Genomic DNA, 22,401 nt, shown 5'->3' with positions numbered 1-22,401 from the left:
CGTGAAAGGGGAAGGCACGACACGAGCACGCATTCTTACGTGACGTCCACGGACGTGCGGCTCGCTTTATTGTCGCGCGTTCACGTTTCTGATTCACGCACGTGCGTGGTTTACGTGTCGAGGCTGACAAAACGCAGCGTTCGACCTCCGTAAGGTCTTGCCGAGCACGTGGAACGCGGACAGTTGAGGGAGGCGAGCTACGAGGTTCGTGTGCGTCTCTTCTGTTGCGATCGGAAGAAAAAGTAGCAGACTTCAGGACGACAAAAGTCTTGCGATTCTCGCAACGCACGCTTTGGCGTGGTAATTTCTCGTTCAAGTGTACTGTAAAGATTACAATTCGTTGAGAAATGCCTGCGATTCCAAAGATATACGCGACTCGAAAGGCAAACAGGTAGAAACACCGTGTTAATAACGTTCGCGCCTTTAGGACCTTAATTCGAAGGTTCGCGTGTCGAAGCACAAAAGAGAACGCGCCGGGCACCTGGGGAAAATTGGGTCTGGCCTTTTTGCAGGGAAACACTTGGAGAATACTTAATGTGGGCTAGGCTGCGGGTTCACCCTCGCAGGTGCGACGATCAAAAGTTTCCTCATCGACGCGGCTCATTTACCACGCGCCACATCTCTGACGTTCCCCTCCCACCTACGAATTTCATTCCAGAAGATGTTCATGACACTCGCATTATTATCCTTCCTCGTTCTATAGTAGAAAAAACAAGCAACGACTGTCTTTCTTGCCTGACACGCTAGCAAGGCTGATACGACTGGAATTAAACTGTCGGATCGAATAGAAATTTATACTAGTTTATATTTTAGTAAAATTGTACTGGATCAAATTCGTACTACAATAGAATCTATGTAGATAGATAATATATTATAATATCTTCCCTGTTGGATGAAACGGATAACTTTTTCTAATGCTCAGTGATCGTTGTTTAGGTGGGTTGTTTAGTAAGGTCGTTCGGACGAACGGTAAATGCGTGACTGTGGTCTATTTAATCCTACCCAGAAATCAGCTTACCCTACATTAGATAAAATTGCCCATAAACTTCTGCCTATCTACATGCTGGGGCTTAAGACTCTCAATGCCATTCTGTGACAGTGATCATAAAATGTAGAATTCCATCAAGATATATTGTGGAGAACGCTTGTTTCTTAACTTTACCTTTACTTCCACTCGCCATTATTCAAAGCATTCGTCAGGATCAAGTCTGTCTCCCGAAAGTGGATAAAATATTCGTCTACCAAGAGTTTAGACGGCTATCCTCGGATAAATACTCGTTTAAAACGATCCGAATAATGCCCAATTGCGGTTCGTGCATGCGAATGTTTAAAATCCAGAATTTGGTTGCAGAGAAGCGCATGCTGTCCTACAACCGGAATCGTGTCCAACGACCGAGGATCTTAAAAACTTGCGTGGCTATAGAGAAAATCCTTAGTCTCTTAATCGTGGTGTTACTTGGATTAGCAAGTTGTCCGTGACAAGTACCCGAGTAAGTCCGCGAGGAGGCAACTTTGCGACTCGCATGCGAACATTGTTATTTGCTCGCGGTCAGAAAGCGTGTTTCCAGACATTTATATCCAAAACTGGAACATTACGGGATTAACATGCTCGCTGCCAGCTTCACGTGTCTCTGGCGACCGCAATCTCGTATCTTCGGCGAACAGCGCTAATGTGACTTTACGCACGCTTCTATTTCAAGTCGGAACAGCTTCTGACAATGAGATGATAATCACCGCTGTAAAAAACGTCAGCCGCGTGCCGTACGGGCAACCTTTCGCGTTTATACTTGTAAGGACGAAACTCGTCTTGAGTAATATTCCTTGCGTTATGAGGCCATTTTTCTCTATTTTCAAGTTCGTGTGTACGCGAGACAAAATACGACGTCGGCGAATGAAAATGAAATGGTTCGCGAGATGAAAAGAAAAGATATCGAGGGAAACACGAGAAACCTTGAGTTTCATTCGAATAAAATTTCATGTTATTATTTACTCGATAAATTTCGTTATTTCAGCTATATTTCTAAATAAAATGTTAATGGTGAATTGAGTATACTTCAAAAGTATAGTATTGCGAGCCAAAACAAGTAAACAAGAATGTTCAGACGGTTCGGACAGTCGTAAACAGATATTTTTGAGTGTTTGCACTTTGCGCAACAAAATTCGCAATGTATTCAGCGGCGTCCTAGACTCTCCATTACTCTTACATTATTACCAGCAACTACCGACACCCAACTACAGTGTACATATGTATACATGCATGAAACGACACAACCAACCATCGTATAGAAGACACCAAGATACACTCAAATTACGCGTTACACCTATTAATATTTAACTATATTACTGAATTGTGTCTAGTTAATTTACATAGTACATCAGGTACGAGAATTAGCCCAGCGGTATTAATTTATCAACGAGGCGTGGTAATCGCGTACAAGGGTAAAATCATGCATACAAATACTCTGATCATGAACTTGGTGTATCTTTATCAAATAGTACGATTAAACAACGTTCGGATTTTTCTGTGGTACACAGAATCACATTTTTCTGTATTATTTATTTGAGAAGAATTTGGAAGCGATCGTCGGAAAATCACTTGCAAGAGGCACTAAAGCCACTGAGCGTCGCAGCGACAAGGTTTCGAATGCGCTCGTTCCCGTTTTTGGCAGACGGCTATATTCGCAGCACGGAATTTATTCGATAAACTTTTTCCCAGGGTCGTGTCACGTAAGACATACCGGTGAAATAATGGGCAGTCAATTAAACGAGGTCGCCGCGGCTTGTTAGTCGGAGAAACGCACGAATTGCTGGCTTTTTTACCGGGGCGCGTGAAATGATTTATCGCCGGGGAGTTTTTAGCTATTTCGCCGGGCCAGGAATGACAGCCGGGCTAATTAACTTCGCTATTGTTGCCCTCTATCCACGTAGTCGCGGAACTATTATTACTCACGCCATCGTTACTTCGCGGTAATTAACGAACACAGTCCGAATATCTGACAGGGAAACGGGATGGCATCGTCGCCGTCCTCCTCTCCCTCCGTCGGGCTGCCTTGGCGAACGCACCCTAATTTACTGGGCTACATGCGATACGCGAGAGTGAGGCTGGTGTGAGTCAATTTTATCACGTTTCGAGAAATTCGTGCCCCGGACTGCTCGGCCAGGGGAATACGAGGGTAATTTAATTTCCAAACTATTTTGATTTATGCTACTCGTACTTTTAGACGTTCGTGTAATGCAACTGACTCGAGTGACGGATAGAGTTTACCTTCGTCCGGCGTTCGACCGTGTTTTCATTGATCATCGAACAGGTCGACAGTGATTGAAATCGCGGACTCACCTGAAACAGAGAACAATCGCGTGTTTATTACGTTTTCAACAAGGGCACCGCATTAAATTCATCGTTAAAATCAACGACACGTAATATTTCCATAAAACAAAATTCCACAATTCAAAAATCCATTTATGGTCCAAGACCTCTTGGATCACGGATCTTCCGTAACAGCGAGCCAAAATAATTATTTCTCCGGACAGCGCCACGTATTTACCGGCGCGTCGCGCATACTCGACGTTCCTCTCGAAGAACGCGTCGCGAGCGTGTGTTAGCGCGACTTTTCCTTAACGAACGACGCGCGGTAACGATGATTCATGCCTGCCGGACGCAGCCGAGTGCGCCGGGGTTTACTATAATGTGCCGTTAGGGGATTTCAATAATTAGTATAACGAGGCGAGCGAGGATATCCGAGCACTCGCGTGCCTCGTCCGAAGACGCGGAGACGACGCGCTCGCGGATCGCTCGCGGACGGCTCGCGCAGAGCTGGAGTACTCTAATTTCAAACTCCAACGCACGAGACCCGGCACAGAGAGCCAACCGACCGTTAGCGAACCTTTCTCGTATTACTAATTAATTATTTGCGGGTTTACACTGCGACGGGAAGAGATTTACATCCCCATATCCCCGAGAATTCCATTTCTTCCGGTTTAAAATCGGTTTTGGATTTAACCGTGTTTGCGGTTCGCGGTCTGGTACCAGAGATAAATGATTTCATAATACGAGGGGTGAAATGGATCATCCGCGGAATTTTAAATCAGTTTCGGTCGGGAATGGCGATGCCTCTCTAATCGTCGCTCAGCTATCCCAACGCCAGATCTATTTGTGGCCGCGAGCCCGTACGTTCATGCTCATGAATACCAAATCCGAGAAAAGTGGGCCCATTCTTTTCGAAACTGGTACGCACCGGTTTCCACGGAGATCGTTTAAATCACTGATTAGTTCTACGTGATTAGTCTTTTATTACCTGCATACGCGCGCGACGGTTTCACCGACGAACATTACTTCTCAGATACCAGAAAAGAAACTGCATACATAGATAAACTGGATCAGGTCAGTACTGTCTGTGCGATAGACTTTTAATCGGAGAAACGTGACACCGATTGTCTTATTCCATACAATATATTATCATTTCATAGACAATGATCGAGTACATCGAAGCATTCGAAAGTCACCGAGAAAAATATAACTTAATATTCGATTTGCTATTCCTTTATTTAAAGTTCGATTCGTTTCTGTTGTACACACTCTGCGATACCTGGACATTTCTGAACGTAAAGATCCGGAACACGATCGCTAGTGACGGCGAGGCGGATGCGAGCTTTATAAATAGATGAAGGAAAGAGATAAAAATAAAAGAAACGCCGACTGCAATTCCTATTCACGAAACGAACGGTTCGACTAAAACAAAAATCCGCTTTCAGTCCATTCGAATGGTATCAAGAGAAACGAGGGAAACCTTATAAAGCGCGGAAACGTCCGCGACCCACCCCCTGTCCCGCTAACACGGATAACGCGAATAAAAGAGCGTATTCGGTGGACGTCGAACGGCGGGAAGCTCGTAAGACAGCGTCGGGGGCGAAACGTGAGAAAGATACACGCCGAAGGGGTCAGGGTAGCCAGCCGGCGAGGGGTCTGAAACCCCCTTAGTTTCACATGCCCGGCGCATTTTGGAAAACTCTAGTTCAGCCAGGCTTATAGTTGAAGTTTGATACGACGTTGACGGTATGCGCGTTTAGTGAAACGGGTGGAACTCTGTACGCGGCATGAATAAAACATTCTCAGCCTCGTAAAACCGTTTCTTCCTCCTCCCTTCCCTCCCGGTTTTTTCCTTCTCTTTCAGCCTACCCCCTTCCATTTCTCGAAGGGTTACGGAGTCTGGCTCGTGAGACCATTAGCGTGACAGCGTCGGACCGACGTCTGTGTGGACCTTAGAACCTATGGTCTCACCGGAGAGTCACAATGGAAATTACGGGAAACGCGGCGCGGCAAAAACGGGAATCGAGATCGATACTGCGCCTGTCTTCAGCCGGGACTTCGTTTGGACTCTTTTGGAAATATTCAACAAACGAGGTTTCATCGTCTTAATCTTGAGAACGCGTATCTTAGCGTTGCTAGAACTGCTACGAGTTTTCGGAGTCGGGCACGGATAGAATTATTCCGAGGATGATAAACAATAAGTGTTGGCAGTTTAATAAAATCAAGTTAGTTAATAAGGTTTTACGAGCAATTTCGCAGCATAAGGACGAACGAAAATCCGGGGAAGCGTAGCCTGGGCAAACAGGTGTTTCGGCATTATTAAGTTTGATTCACCGTGTTTCCTTTGCAGCTGCGGCGGCCCCGCGCCGGCCATAATTTCCATTGTAACTTCTCGTTTCGAGTTTCCTCGAAAACTTTCAATCGGATTTGCGAAACGATATTACGGAATATTACACGAACGATTGAACCGTATCGTTATCTGCTCGAATGGGTACTTAATCCACGGCTCTGGATGCAAGCTGCCACTTTTTGCGGATTCTGTGTTGCCAGCCTGTTTCACCACCCCTTTCGCGATTCAATCCTATCAGCCCTTATCCTCGTATGGTGCTCATACGACCGATACTCCCACTTTAACGCAGAGCGTACAGATTACATTCAAATTTCTTCCTCGACTGCGATCGTCAATTTTGCTATTGCGTTTACCGCGAATAAAATGGCGATAAGTTTCTCGATTGATTTCCGGAATGCATTACAGCTTCTGACCTCTCGAAAGAACGGTTAGCAATTTGTTCGGTAGAACCGTATGCAGTGAATGAGAATTCACCACACCTTACAACGCGTTGCCCACGCGAGGAGGAAACGAAGAAAACCAACTTCCTCGACGATAAGATTACTTTACGGATGTAATTAGAAATGGTTCCTAGATTAATAACGTATCAGCGATCTCTCGCAGTCGTTGGGCCACGTGGACACCTCAATTCCCGAGGAGAAATAAAAGAAACGAAGAAAGTTGGGGAATAAAAGAATAGACAAACAAAAAGCGGACAAGGTAATTGAAAACGGAAAGACGTGGGATTTGCATTTAAAGACTAAAATAAAAAAGCAGCAAGCGATAAAAGTGAGCTAGGGAAGAAGGAAGAAAGAAAGTCGGAGAGAGCGGGGGGAAGGAGAGAGAAGCGAAACTCTTCGGCTGATGCATTAACCGCAGCCGGCGTAACGAGTATTATCCGGGACGTGCGGTCGTTCGCGAACTTTGAATCAGATTTTAATTAAACGAAATTGCGGAATGATATTTCACGGCCAGTTACGTGGGTAGGCGAACTAAGGTTCGCGGGAGATACTCGCACGGCCTACGGCAGTCAGGTGTCTGCGCGAAATTAAGTTTGATTCCTTTTCTTTAGTGGCAGCTGTACCAGCGAAATCGTTCGTTCGTTCGTTCGTTCGGTCGGTCGCCATTATTCCCCCCGTTTAACGGGTAACTGCCGCGAAAACCCTTGAAAACTTTCGTACCGATTCCTCCCGAAGACGGGATTACGTGATATTTCAGTGGTCTGGCGTAATTGAATCTCTTCTCGCGATACCGGCGCAGAATAAACACTCGGAAGATATCGTAACAATCGCTCGTGGCGCTGACACGGAGTAGTCGTGATTTCACAGACTAATTGAGCGACACGTCCATTACAGGCGATATTGATTCAGAGGGGCGATGCTGCGATGTTTTCAAGGAAACCTACAGAAAACTCGATCTCATTCTCCAACCGCGTTCAAACTGAACGCTCGAGTCTCGTATTCAAATGATCGTATTAGCGGAATCGATTGTCAACTCGTGCAAGAGAAAACTTCGGTTTCTTTCGAGAAAGTTACGAAGACACATGCGTTTTAATAACTGTAAAAGTATCATTCGATCATACTACATCAAAGGTCGCGCGAGACAGTACGGACGTTAAAGTTTAATCGTAAGAAAGTACCGTGTCGTATAATGCGCGCGAGTATCGGATACTCGTGTAAGGAAATATTCGAGGTTATATTTCAATCCGTCGTAGTACCCACTTTATGTATTCGCGTCCTATCCGTCGAGGGACCACGGATGGATAACTGATAGGGAAAAGAAATGTTGGTGACGGTATTTTATGGGACTCCAACTTTTATTGCGCAACACATTTGGGACATCTCTAAAGGGAGCCCGGTTCCCAGTAATACGAAATATCCAGAGATACGCCCTGATGTTTCTCCGTCGAAGATCGACATATTGCCCGCAATACGGCCAGTCATTTTTTTATGGTGATACGCACCTTATTGTCTTAATCCGACGGACCTGAGAATATTTACAGAAAGTGTACGGAATTCTGGCTCGATGCGAAATGAACGAAGTTTTATTACGAGAAGAGATTCTAAGATGCTAGTCCCTAAACTAATCGCGTTTCTCTCGAGTCATTTGCTGTTATAGTTATACACGAGGAAAGTTTTCGACGAAACAAAGCTTGCTCCGTAATACACCGGCGAATTCCGGGTCAGCTTTTCTTAAATATTTCATAAGAGGCAAGTATTCGGCGAGAATATTTTTGCGAAATCCTCGATCGCGGATAGCTCGGGGCCACGTATCAAAATATTTTCTCAGGAACAGTGGCTTTTCGCTCTCCGCGTGCACGATTTACAAGCCAGCCCACGATTGCTAAGGGTAAGTCCACCTGGGTATTAGAGCAATAACCGTATAACAAAGGGATGGTCACCTGATGGTCCTTCCGGCATGGAATATGGATGCGCTTTGTTACGAGAAAATTTGTTGGATGTTCTCTCCGGTATTCCAGTGGATTCGCCGAAATGACAGCCGGATCGGAATCGCCTAACTACTTGTTACGTGCCAAGGACTCGCGCTCTTAAATGCACCGTACGATTGTTACAAGGGAACTGTTTCGGACAGGAGGAACTTTCGAGTTCCACTGATTCGAGTCAGGTCAGCTGAATTTTTGAGGATACAATTGTGAACGCTCTTTTGCATTCGAAGACTTGAAATTTAAACTTTCATTGGCGGAAATAGTTCTAATCATAGAAACTCTCGTGTACGCATCAACATTTATAAATATTCCCGTTAATAACCGTAAAGTGGATCCGAGCTGCTAGATACACGCACGGTGTACGTGTGTGCAAATAAAAGCACACGGAGGACATAAAAAAGCGCGGAACGAAAAACGCAGCATTGTGCTGAATTTACAGATAAAAAACCTCGGCGAATTAAAAATAAAATAAAATAAAAGTTTCATCGGTGTATATTCGTATAGCAAGCGGAATGTATAAAACTGCGAAACGTATAAAAATACGAATAACCCAGTGAGAAACTGAACGCATCTCGATTAACTGTGGGATCGAGTTGCAGATCAACGAAGAGATTGCGACCGGTGAAAGATTGAAACGCGACGAAACATTAAAGAATTATTTACTATTCTACTTTCAATATTAATCTACCAGTCGATTCGTTGGTTCCAAAGTATCGAGTCTCCAAGAAAATAATTCCATTCGATCCGATTCCTTGCTCTTACGAATAAATCCACGGTTCATCGACTCGCGTTACAATTGACATTATCCTTGGGTAATTCGGGGTGACTTTTAAACGACCGGTTCGAGCGCGACAACGCGGCAACGCGACAACGCGGCGCCGGGGCTCGCAGACGGCGAGGCACGATCGTACCTGATCAGGGTCTCCGGCGCGATATCACGGTAATTGCCACTCTTCTTCCGACTGGGTATCGAGCGAAACGCACGGAGCCTGGCCGAAGTAGGAACTAAATCTTTGTGACTCCATTATTGGATCCTCGTACCTCTGTCGGAGAGGAAGGAAGAGTGTGGCAGCGGGGGTTGGTAGCACTGGCCCGATATGAAATCCGGAAAGTGCAGCCCCTCGTCGGTGCAACCGGGACCGGCGTGCGGCGAAACGGCACCCGGATCGAAAGTTATTACAAATTCCAATCATAAAGCCCAATCGATAAGCCACGAAGCTTCAAAGAAAATTATAAGTTGAGCATCATGGATCCGCGGGATAGGGGTGCGGGCGGATCACGGTTCGAGGAGGGCGGCCGGAGGGGCGAGAGGACCAGGCATGCGCGGCCTGCTGCGGATCGAGGGGATCGAGGGGATCGAGGCAGGTCGTAAAGCCATGAAAGCGCCGCCAACAAGGCGGTATTGCAGGCAGCTTTTAAAGTTAATAAATTCGTCGGCTTGCTTTACTCTTCCAACGGTTTTCCCTTCCGCTCCTCTCTTCTTCGTCCTCTTCCCTTTCAATCGGCCCTCTCTCCCTCTTCCTCCCTGGTTCTCTTCGCCCGTGTCTTGTTACTCTATTTTTCGGCCTTTTTTTATTATCAGCGACCGGCAGAAGAGATTTAAACTTAGTTTGAACGAGAGAACGTGGTAAACGGATTTAATAATATCCTATGGCAATAATAAATGAGATTTATATTAAGCGGCGCCGCGGTAACGGCGCGTGCGACGAATCCTGGAACGACTCGGATCATGGCTCCGATTTTCCGCAATTGCTCGGCACTTGTGCAAAGCTCGATGTATAGAGCATTCGTTTCTAAGAGGTTCTCTATTTCTCTTTATCTAATAATATTCGGCAGTTTTTGAAACGTGGCATTTCTGGTCAGACGAGATGACTGATCATCAATGTTCTCTGTGAAACTTGCTCAGTAGACTAACATTTTTGCAGCAATCGCAAAGCCAGCTTTGTAGGATCATTTCGTCTTTTGCGGTCGGTTCGGCTGTGGTTTTATACAGCGTCATTGCGTTCCACGCGTAGTTTCCATCATTTTCATCGTTCAATTCGCAATACCTTTTAAACGGCTGCGCTGTATATTTTAATACCCCGCATAAATACGGACTTTGCGCGAAAGTGCAATGGGACGTATCACGCTCTGAAAGCCATTGAGTTCTCCGCGCGGACAATAAATTGAAAAAAGGTATTTAATACGGAAGACAAAGCGTTAATACGTCCAATTAATTGCAATCGTAAGATTATGAATGGCAGCGCGTCCCGGTATACAATCAGCCAATTGAATTCACTGGCACAGAAAGCGCGCGCGAAAGCGGGACTCGATTATCGGAAAACGGTCTATCAGGCGAAATAACACCTTTTTTTTTTAGAATAATTTCTTCATATTTGCGAGGAAAGCGGCGAAACGTGTACAAACTTTATTGAGTTTAATAATCTAATATCCTCTGCGCACTGCTATCGCGTCGACGATGCGATACGCGTGTACTAAGCGTTCGCATTAATGTTTTTCTAACTCGGCGAAATTCAAAATATACGATACTTTATTAACATTGTTGGATCATTAATTCTCGCGAAGTCAGAAATGATAATGCGCCAAGTTTCGAAGCGTAACTGACTTCCCGCGAAGAAATTTTAATAATACGAAATGAACAAACTTACGAACTATTATAAATTCTGCAAAGTGGTCGGAATAAGACTTCGAAGATTGACACAACTCCAGAGTTTTCTCGATCTCGAACTTCCATTCGACGTGGTAACAAGAATCTGTTAGCGAGTTATTCCTATCTTCAAAATAAGCTACATATTATTCATCTAATAAAAACGCGTCAAGATCGTTAAATTCTTCACTGAAATGAATCTCTCGGGAAGTATCCTAATAAATCGGTTGAATCGTTTCTCCCCAGAGCCTCGACGCGGTGCAGAATTCTTAGCGAAACAAGCGTGGAAAAAAGACTCGGTGATATAACCGTAAATCATTTTTCGGCTATAGACTAGTTGCAGTCTAATCGTAATTCCGTGAAGGCCACGAGACAGAGGCCGAGATGAAATCCGATTCGAATTCGCAGGGAGGACCAACGCGGGTGGCCCCGGCAGAAGGAGGCAGAAATGAAGGAGGTGGAGGAGGATCGTTGGCCCCAAGGCTCATCGTTCATTCATGGGGCATTTACTCGGTATCCCCGTAAAGCCAACCCTCTCCTTCCTCGTTGGCATCCTCCCTTCTCCTCCTTGAGACCGAGCCACCGGCATCATCCCCTTGTGCCTCCTTACATCATTCTCTTGTCCTCTGGAATGGATCGGGATCAGGCGGATATAACATCTTCCTCAAGGATTCATTTTCGAGCGCGGCTGACCGCTGCCCTCTTCGTCCCGACGTTTTCAAGCTGCAATTCGTCTCGAGTGAAACATTGCTCCTCGCGTCGGGAGGTAAGTAACCCCTCGAAGAAAGTTCGATGGAATATTCTAAATGATTCCAAAAGATCGCGAAGATACCGATTGGACAGCAGTCGATCCTCGTCTCGAAAGGTTTGTCGTCCGAATCTATGAAGCCTTCGAAAGGATTCACCCGATAACCGACCTTTGACGATTCGTGGGCAAATGCGAGGATATATCGAGACATCGGGGTCAGAGAGCACGAAAGAATGGATCGCGTGGGTCGGGGAGAGGGTGATATCTAAGTTGCGGGAACAGCAATGGTGCTGGTAGAACAGCCGACTGGAATACGTTTACTCCGGCGATTGACAGATTCTGCTGACTGATAACTGGAAGAAGCGTCGACTCGCTGGGATTTCTCGAAAGGGACTCGAACACCCTACCGAGGTTAGGGATAGCGAGGAAGCAAAGGGGAATCGAAACGAACGTGGAAAGAAGAGGGTAGAGACCGATTGACGCATGAAAGATTCATGGCCTGCACCGATGGCCACATCAGAAATGCCGTAGGGCGAGTCGAGACTCGATTCTCCTTTTCTGCGAATCCCGAAAGGTATCTCGAATTACCGTTGCTGGCTTGCTGGTTCAGCTGTGCTGTAGCTGCTCTCTGTTAACCGGGTCCCCGTTACGTCCATTTTCGAAAGCGCGACGCGTTCTTAACTGTCCACCTCGACGGAAATAAAAATCGTCTGGAAAGAAACGGAATGAAGGAGCTGCGAAGAAAAATACCGGAGCGTGATAAACCGATTCGAAAGATAACGAAGGATAACATTGTGGCTGCATGTCGTGACGGCAAGCGTTGCATGCTTTACGTAATGCTCTCGTGCTCGCCAAAAGACTGGCGCGATCGTATTCTGTCATTAGTTTTTGTAAACACTAATTGCAACTAATCACTGGCCACCACCGCAAACGCAGTGTTAAGCATAATTACCTTCTTTCTCTACCTGCCAATTCCAGCATATTTTAGTTGCTTGCATTCCTAACCAAGACCTAGTCCACAATTCATACAGCCCGATTCTGTGCAATCAGCTATCATCCTCTTACGTTACATTAGCCTCATCCAAGTCGTTTTCGAAGAAGCTCGCAAGTCAGCCAGTCACGCGAAGAGTCAAAGCCGTAAAAGATTGAGGATAGTGCCACTATATTATGAAAACAATGACTTACAGATTACACAAAGAGTCCTATATCACTAATACTCTCTGATTGGCTAACGTGTCGAAGGCTCTCATGGAGACCCTGACCTTAGGACCTTCTCAGTGCTAACCTGGCAAGCTTCGCAGGATCCTAAGATTCCGGTGTCTCAATGTTCCCTGGACGCGACGAGTCACGCAAGGAAATAAAGTTACAAAAGAACAGGGACAGGCTGTGCGAGTGGAACTCGCGCGAGAGATCTGATCGCGTAAGGATCGTATGGCAACATAATTCGTGCCACTGTCCACTGTTTCACTTCTGAATATTTTGTGGATTAACCCTTTGCGGACGAAGGTTCTTAGAAGCATAGGAAACCTTTACCAACATCAACTGCTTAAACAATAGAAAAAAATTTCATCTCGAAATGTCGACGTTCGTAAGGTTCCCGCGAATAAACGTATTCGAACGATTGATTCGATAGGATAAAGCGAAACCTTCGTAAATTTTGGAACTCGAAGAAAGTTTCTTTGGAAAAAGGAAAGAGGCGAATGAAAATTCTCGGTGGCCTCTTCTCCTGTAAAGCGATACACGTATATCGGTCTCTCGAGAGGAGGAGCGTGCACGTGTGCGTTCTCAGCGCGTTGGAACGTATACATCCTCGTGCTTCTCCTAGAATTACGTGCGGGGCTTTGAAAATGGCCGACGCTCTTATGAATTGGTATTAGAGGATAATTACGACGGTGATCCCAAGACGGCGATATATTACAACGTAACGCGAGACCAGCTAGAGGAACAGCCGAGGGAAGCAATAGCCAGCAGTGACTCTTTATTCGTTCCAACTGAATCAAGGTCCGTTTAACATCCTTCCATTAATTCCTTCGTCTATCGACAAATGCTATTGAATGATCTTTTCTGAACTCTACACGAGTATACAAATAAGTAAATATTGTAACAGTGAAGTATTTACTTTCTTTCGCAGGTGGAAAGCGCGGAGAAAGAAGAAGCGTTCGCAGAATGATTAGACCTAATTTAAAGGATCGATTATAGGAGCACTCGGCAGGGAACGCGGTTTACAGCAGTATTGTCTAGCGACTCAAGTGTCTAACGACATCGAGCCAATGCACACGTTAATTAAACCTTGCTCGAGCGTTTCACCTTGAGAACAATACACCAGTTTTCTGGAGCACTGATAATGGCTGCTCGAAGAACTGCGAATGCCCGTGGGACGTACACATGTGAATTATTATCAACATATGTTTGTGATTTTAAGCATAGGTATACAATTGCATACAACGAATGACAATGGAATAAATCCCTACTGTCGCACAAATATGAAGATGAAAGCTGACTAGAAAATCGACGCCGGTGATATCGAGCGTTCGAAATGATCCGCGACTCTATCCTTGAGAATTCGACACGGCGATAAGGGCCTGCTGCTTAGGCGGATCGGGTCCAAGGAAGAGCGAGAGGAACGTAATGGGTCGACGGTGATTTGTGGAGGGCGCAAAGTTGATTCAGGGGTGAGAACGGGACAGCTTTCGGCCGACGAAAATGAGCTCTAAATCAGGGATGCCTGGGAGAACGGATGTAACAAAAAGACCTGCGGGACTAGCCTCGCCTGATAGTGGAAGCGAACGGGAAGAAGCATCGGTGGAAGAAGTAGGATGAGTTTCAAGGAGAAAAAAGATCACGGTGGTGTCTACGACCACCGGAAACCAGAGGAAGCCATGCCGTTTCGAGACATTCAGATTCGAACTGAACCGAAGAATATGAAAAATCCACCGGAGGAAACATCCGATTTGAATTTATAGAAATGAGCTTAACATCACTCGATAAATTACTTTGGATAAGCTGAGCTTGAGAAAGCTTTACGGAGTAAGTAAAATACCAGGCAATTCAAACAAACAGAATGGGCCTTATCCCTTGCACTTATCGTATACTTGGAGGAAAAGACATGGCGGTAATCTCAGCATGTCAACAAAGGTCAACAAAGGGCACCGCAACAGGAGAAAGGTGACATGGTCAATCTTTGTGGAACAACCCCATAGAAACAAAGGCATACATGTACACACGGCATATCCAGCTTAAAAATGCCTTATATCTTGAACTTCCGAGATTGTTACAGCATTATCAGATTTATACCTCCATTTATGGAGTACCCTGTTAGAATCCGGAGAAAGGCGCGCACTTTCTAAAGTTCCAAAGTGGAGCGGAGGCGTAGGAGAACGAAGGAGGAAGCTAAAAGGGAGAGAAGAGGCTGTTGTAGCGGTCCCGTAATCCGCATCGAAGCGAAAAATACGGTTTTTATCTTTAAACGGGGCTGGATAATTGCGTAATTAATTACAGCCTTTATCCCGCGGCCCACGTCCGTTCTTGGAAGCCCGGCCTAAGGTACCTACTTTGCCGACGGAGCACCTGGGCGATCGTGATTTACGTTCGCCCCGGTAATTAACATAGATAGAAACCGGTGCGGTGTCTGCCTTCGTCCAACTGCTCTCGAGCAACTCCGCCTCGGCACGCTCTCGCCTCCCCCGGACGCTTCTACCCTCTCGAACATCCGCCGTGATCTTCTTATCGGGAACCGCGACATCTGAGCCTGGCGATCGCGCCCCTGGCTCCTTCAAACGGGTCGCAACGAATTTTACAAACTCCGGACACGTGGAAATTCATACTATTAGCACAGTCTTTATATTTATTTATAGCCGCATTAACGCTTGGGTCATTAGCGACTAACAGAAAGTTCATTAGAGTTAACCTACATATGTAACGTAACGTTAGTAAATAACAGAAGACACGAGCATTCCCCAAGAACCGCGCTCCGTTTTCAAATTGAATTTCAGCCTCGCCGGCCCGAAATTTTCTATTCCTATTTCCCAGGACAGCCGAAATAAAATCGATACCATCGGCATCTCTAGGGGTTCCTCCCCGCCGACTGATTTCCATACACTCTTTATCGCGTCCATTGCGTTACCCGTTCGTCTTCATCGAGACCTTTGTTCGGAAATAGAAGGGGAATCGCGGAATCAAATGTTCTCGTCTATCGAGGCAGCCCGGAGTTTCTTATCGACATTCGAGCAAGCGAGTTCGACCCTGACCGACGCGGTAACTGGCGAGAGTAGAATCGGCGAAGATGAAGTACTCGAACGCAGGCATTAAGATCGAACTTCTTTCGGATGTTCCTTCGGACACGTAGCATAAGACCCATCTGCTTGCTCCTCGTTTTTCTCCGAGGAAACTTCCCTTTGCCGGAACATATCCAGATACTCGAGTACATTATCAGCTAAAAGTATGAACTGGAAACTGTAAACATTCTTTTACAAATATTTCAAAAGCGAACCGCTCCTGTCGCGAGAATAAAGCGTAACACGGAGACGAGTATTTGTACGTCTTGTAACGGCAAAACGCGCATAAAGGTTACGAGAGCGTAACAATATTATTTCCACTATGAAACGGCAACACTGTTGGACCGGGGAGGCAAGATTACGAAATAATTTCATACTTTTGACCGATAGTGTACTTTCGCCGGAACACGCGCATGTAGATGGGTCTGCGCCGTTCGGATGATGAACTGCGATCGGCGGGGAGCAATGAAAGTTTCACCGAATGTTCGAGCGTCTTTTACCCCGTGAGAAACTGTCTCCTAAAAATATTTCTTTCTCCGCGGAATTTGTCTTGCTACACTCGGCGAGACTTTCATAAAAATCGAAAAGGTTTTCGGTAAACAACGCGATAAATATCGCCGGGGCGCTCTTGTTATTCGATCTTGCGATCGGAATTGGGTCGGAAAAATGGCGAAAGCAACGTCGATTCCCCACCCGTCCTGCTCTGCTCTTGTTTTTCTGTCTTGATCGCTGTCGGGACATACTGCAAATGAGATTCGGCTCTTGTACATACCTCCGGATGAACGCTCAGACGCGTTAATGCCGCTGTTATCGTGAACTCTGATTTACTTTGCAATTCCATTACCACACGGAACATGCGCACATAAACTGTTCTAATTGTTCGGAGTTCTTATTCTAGTCTCTGATTTGAAACTTTCAATGAGTAGATTCCACGGACTGACGGCTGCTCCAATTACGTCGATATTAAAAATGAGAAGCATCGAAGATGACTGGCAGGGTGCTCGACAGTGCTGCCGTAAGCGAAACAGCCGAAGTACGGTCTCGGATTTTCACGTGGCAATTGTCTGTCCTTCCCGCGCGTTACCGCGTGCACGGCTAACTTAGAGGAAGCCGTCTTCGACCTGAAGTTCGGCTGTTAGTCACGGAAGGTCCGCTGCCGCCATTGCCAGAAATAGAGACACGAAGTAACGAAGTTTCTTTAATCTAAGTTTCGAAGAATCGGATTCTTGGTCTCTTACAAATTTGATGTTGGTACGTGCAAGTCTTTCAATTAATTATACACTACACGCTTCGCGACTGATCGCGAAACAGTATTTTATTGTAATTTAACCGTGTCGCGAGGATCAAAACTGAAAGAATTTTAATTAAAGATCAGTCTCGTAGAAATGTGAAACCAGACTGAGAGAATGAAATCTCTTTGAATTCAATTTCAACTTTGATATCTACATACACAGGTCTTGGCGCCCGGAATGTACAGCTTCTATTAGATTAGAAAGAAGATTTTCAATGAAATTAAAATTGAAATTGAACGAAACCCGCTGCGAAGGCGAGAAGTGCGGCGTAGTCGGGACTGGAGACGATAAAATTTCCATAAAGCTGTATATTTATTTCTATGCAAATTAAACATACAATTTCTTCTCGGTCCCTTCCAAAATAATATAGCAGCTACCCTAAAGATATCGAAATCGCGCAAGAATTCCACACCGAAGACTTTCTACGTTATTATTTCAAGCAAGCGAATACTCGGCTTCCATTTAAGAATGTACGAACGTGTACCCTATAAGAAGCTAACAGCTAAAACCGATCGAGACTTTTTCCGAAAGGGGTTGAAGAGTCAAAAAATCACGGGATAGACTGATACGATCCCTGAACCAATTGGATTTGCAACCAAAGACTCGACGACGGACTCGATGCGACCCGAGAGAGAACTTGAAAGGACTTTCGAGGACCTTCTGTGTGTGTTACGGGGAAGAGAAGTCGAGATTCGAGCCGAAGGGAAAGAGATTTCGTGTTAAAAAACGCGGACGAGGCAAAGGTTAAGAAGAGTCTGTACGCGGCCGAAATCTTAAGCAGTCTCCGTCGCCAGCCATCGCTACTTTCTTCCGCTTTCCTTTCGATCCTTCACGATCCTCCGACTCTTTCCAGCGGACGTTTGTTTCTTCGATATCCCGGTGATCCTCGGTTTTAAGTTTCCTCGACTGAATTTCTTGACCAACCCTTACCTCGAATCTTTCGATCGCAATTGGTACGGCGTCTTGTCTTTGGAATCACGTTCCTTCGATCCCCAACAGTTACAAGATTATTCGACGATGGATATCGTTCTAATGCCTTGAACATTTGAATCACGAGAGAAGATTCCTATCTTGACTAATACTTTTGCCACTGCGCGATTTTAGAGTAATTTTTCAAGTTGGCTCGATAGGGCATGAAAAAGAGCAGTATCTGTAATACCGTTCACCAACCTGTTAGTATTCATGGTTCCGGTTACGCGGAGGTAATACATCGTCGGATTAAATTGTGTTTGCTTATCGACGAATGTTCCGACGATAAACGGGGCGCAGTTTTACATTGCGAACGGTGTAACTCGTAGATTATCTTATCTCCGTGACGCGACTATTGTCTAAATCCTAGTTAATTGAGCCGGAATATCATTTTTTTATGGGAAGCTTACATCTCGCGATCGTTCATCCGAAATGAAAACGTTTCGATGCTTCTCAATGAAGATTCTACAATTATTTCGAATAAATAAAATCCGATCGTGTCGATTTACCTTTACGAGTTCGCCATCCATTAAAAACAGAGCACACGGTGGATACTCGACAAACGCTTACCTGCAACAAAAAGAAACATTGCCATTAAGTCACATGATCACTCCCAATATAACATCAGTGAAAACTTGAGAATAATGATTATTTAAAGTTATCCGTGTTTGAAATAGAAATATTCGCAAAGTATCTCTCGAGAGATATTTCCTCGTGAAAGTCGTACGAGCCGCGCACCATAAAATCGATCGTTTAATCGACTTCTAAGCATTCGAATGAATATTTTATCGAACGCGAATAACCGGTCACGCAGACGGATCGGAGATGGCTCGTTCGCCATCGGGACGCGATACAACTTCCTCAGACGCCGGGCACTAACGCGGGATGATACTCTTATCTCGTTCCGCGAACTTCCAACGTTATTAACGTCGATTTACCGAGGAGTTTCGATTTTATTCAATCGCCCGATGCCCCATTGAATTTAAGATAAGCGCGCCGATCGATCAGCTGTGCTCGGGGTGGGCTATATGTACTCGTCGGGGAAGAAGCCGGGCAAGAAGTCGGACTCGCGTCAGGCAGCGGGATCCGTGTAAAGGAAAACTTATCGGGAATAATAAATTCCGCGGCAGGACGAATCGAGACAAAAGCCCGGCCAATCCATCGGTCTCCAAACTTGGACTCGGAGCTGGCTCCTCCGGAGGAAGCGGAATAAATCGGAGGGCGCGATAAAGAAACTATGGACAGCGGAAGGACGAGGGGATGAAATTATATGCTGCGAGAATATACAGGGTGTTTCAGATACTTTCTTCCAGCCATTGCCAATTCTATAGAAAATAGCGTGTAACACGACACTAGAAAGCAATGACCGAGAGAACGGTCTCACCGGTTTCGAGTTGATGCCAAGATCCGAAGACAGTGTAATTTTGCTCTAGCAACTTCTTAGTATGATCGTAAATAATCGGGACACTCGCGTATATATCTCTAAGCGCGTCACGTTCGTCACGCCTAATTGCAAGACGCTCTGTACACTGACAAGGACACGCATTCTTCAAGTGGAAACGGTGGACAATGGTCAGACACCCGTGGAAAGACATTCGACGCTCTATATTTTACAGAGAAAGTCACTGCTCTACTCTGAAATGAACCAGATGGTTTTGTAAGCTATCAGCAACTGCAACTAGTTTTGATTCATTAAAATATCTATTACTCCTGGTGCAATATTGTAGCGTAGAGTTCAAAGGGTCACCATTTCGAGTGTTTCTGTTGATTTTCTTCACGTGCGAGGTAAGACGATACAGTTAGCTAGAGTGGCAATTACGGAACACCCCGTATATGGATCTAACTGGAAAGAGTTCTCGCAGGACGCAACGGGGCAGAACAGCCAGTGTGTCCTCCAATAGCGACGAGAATCGAATAGAAAGGGGAATAGAACGATGGAAAAGAGGGAAAAGGGTGGAGGAGACTGCAACCTCGGCTCCTTCTCCCTCCCCTCCCGCGCTGCTCTCGCTCTCCCTCCATCTATCTCTGTGTATACACCTTGGACGAGACATGAAAAATGCATCTGACGGCCCTCGAGGCACTCCGCCATTCAAGTCCACGGCTATTCCCTGCCAACCTGCCACCGCTTCTCAGATCAACAGTTACCTGCTGGCATAACTTTGCCCGCCTACCTAGGGGGAACCTCCTGTCTATCCTCGAGCTTAACAAAGCGCAGGACACAGCATTTACAAGCTTTAAGCGCGGCATGCTTCAAATGCTCCACTGTTTTCGCGCCTTCGATCGATTCGTTTTCGTTTTGAACGAGCATTTTGCCTCGCGTATCATATTAATTGCGTGTTTCGATCATCGCGTTAAGTGTCTATGAAATATAAAATTCTAATACTCTCTTGTTTGAAATGATTGCCTGGAATAATGTTTGAAATACTCCATGAGATTTCATACGGTTGTGTAATAGAGGCTTGAATATTGTATCGCTGATTTTAATTGGATTTTCTAAATGACCAGCGGAAAGAACTGCTAGCTTGTCGGGAACTGGGATAATTATCGAGATCACGGCGCACTTTGACTAGCATTGTATTGTTTTGCCACGATCAAATGATGTGTGCGCAAGAGCATTCAAAGGTAGCCGCGACTTTTATCGTTCCCCATTGTTGATTAATGCAGAGGACAAAAAGGTAATTATAGGCCGGCGAATAAGGTCGTATTGTTATTAGAATACGGCTCTCATAATCCCCCAATAAATGCCTATTCCACGTAATCTGCCCGTCTGTGTTCCTGAGCCAATTTGAATACAAAGAACCGTGATAACTGGCTCCGGTTCCATTGTCGAGGATATATGTAACGACTCGCTCGCCGGCATAATACATACGAGCCGGATCTGTGACGCGCGGGAATTAGCTCGAAAAATTCCAGCGAAATTCTCGGCAATTCCATCAGCGTTCCCGTCGAACTTTTACATTTACGTAAGACACCGCGGCCGAAACTTCTGTTATTAAAAGCACGAAGGCGCAAACGATCGAAGATCGAAATCTTTGAAACCTTGGCTAAGTATCCAGGTGTACAGAATTTATTCTCGACCATGGAACGGTCGTCTGAGAATTCAGAGTTTACCTAACTATCTTTTCGACAATGAAAATCACGCAACTCGAAAATAAACACTTGAAACTACAATTTACATTTTCAGGAAGCATCTAGATCTACGGTATACACGAGCACGCGAGAGATCATAACTTCATTTCGTTTGAAATTGTCCGCATTCGTTAATTAGCAAAATTAATCTTTCATTCGTTTCAGCGTGCACGCTCCCCGGGAATGAAATATGCACCAGCCATTGTAATTTACTAAGAATATCTCGAAAAAGCATTAAGAGTTTACGAGCCGCTGTTTTAAATAATGAATCAATTAATTAAAAAATGTTAACGACCAACTCCTTCCTAACGCATCCGTTTAATTCCCCGTTTAATTTGTTATACGTATACAGAGGTAACATTGTAATATAAAATGTAACACAGAAGTGCGCGGAAATTCTTCGGAAGAAAATATTCCTCCGAGAACGAGATGTCGCGTACGTATATCGAGACGTGAGATATTTAAATAAAAAGAAGCTTCCTCGTTTCCCGTTCGTAACGCGTTAAGATGCTGGAGTTGTTCCAGTTGGTGATATTTCAAATGCCCTCCGCGCTATCGAGATGTAAATGTTACTCGAGCGCGCAGTTTCTTTGGAACAGTTTCGCCGGCGACTCGCCGAGAAATTTCTAATTTCGCTGAAATGGAAGTAAACGTTATGTAAATCGACGCTTTGAAACTAATCTCGCGTCCCGGCGACGGTGTATCGCGGCTCCGGCACGCGGACACCATTCATGGAGTGTAATGTTGTTATTTTCATGTGTCTGGAGCATTCTAACGTTACTTCCATGCATTTCATTACGCGCCGCGTCGACGGTATCTCCCTTTCGGCAGAGAAATCTTTTTCTCCCGATCTCTGCGATTTTCTGCATTCAACAGTCCGTAGTTTCACGCGAAATTCGTATATACGATCTACGAACCGCCTGCACTCCAATTCTCATTTCATGATTAAGGAATTTTAAGAAATTAAGAATTTAAACAGCGGCTAATAAACTTATCAAAACTCGTAATAATCGTTCGATCGACGTTCTACAGACGGGCATCGCGCGAGACGCTTGCTCGAAAAAATTAATTAGGTCAATTTACGTGTTATGTAAACCTCGACAGGAATTGCGGAGCAGGTTTCGGAACGTACGGCAGCCCCTCCGATCAATTTCCAGCCATCCAAACTTTCCGCCTTCCTACCAGAGGCTGTACCCGCCCGACAGAAGTGCTCTCCTGCGAGCTTCGAGGACGGCGAGCACACACTAGTCCGACCTAATA

At 45.4% G+C, this 22,401-nt stretch overlaps 1 protein-coding gene across 15 annotated transcripts in view; it reads right to left on the bottom strand.

Moving 5' to 3' along the window:
* The window catches only part of LOC116428922 (protein muscleblind), a 438,439-nt gene that overhangs the window by 87,392 nt on the left and 328,646 nt on the right, over window positions 1-22,401 (bottom strand). The window contains exon 4 of one of the 15 annotated variants that reach the window (XM_076365710.1): window positions 3,266-3,337. The exons of the other annotated variants lie outside the window; for them this stretch is intronic. Within the exon in view, the coding sequence (XP_076221825.1) occupies window positions 3,266-3,337 (72 nt within the window). The remainder of the gene's footprint in view (window positions 1-3,265; window positions 3,338-22,401) is intronic. 15 annotated transcript variants of the gene reach the window in all.

The sequence above is a fragment of the Nomia melanderi genome, chromosome 1 (assembly GCF_051020985.1).
Source record: "Nomia melanderi isolate GNS246 chromosome 1, iyNomMela1, whole genome shotgun sequence".
NCBI classification, from domain to species: domain Eukaryota; kingdom Metazoa; phylum Arthropoda; class Insecta; order Hymenoptera; family Halictidae; genus Nomia; species Nomia melanderi.
This window is presented reverse-complemented; position numbering and strand designations above follow the sequence as displayed.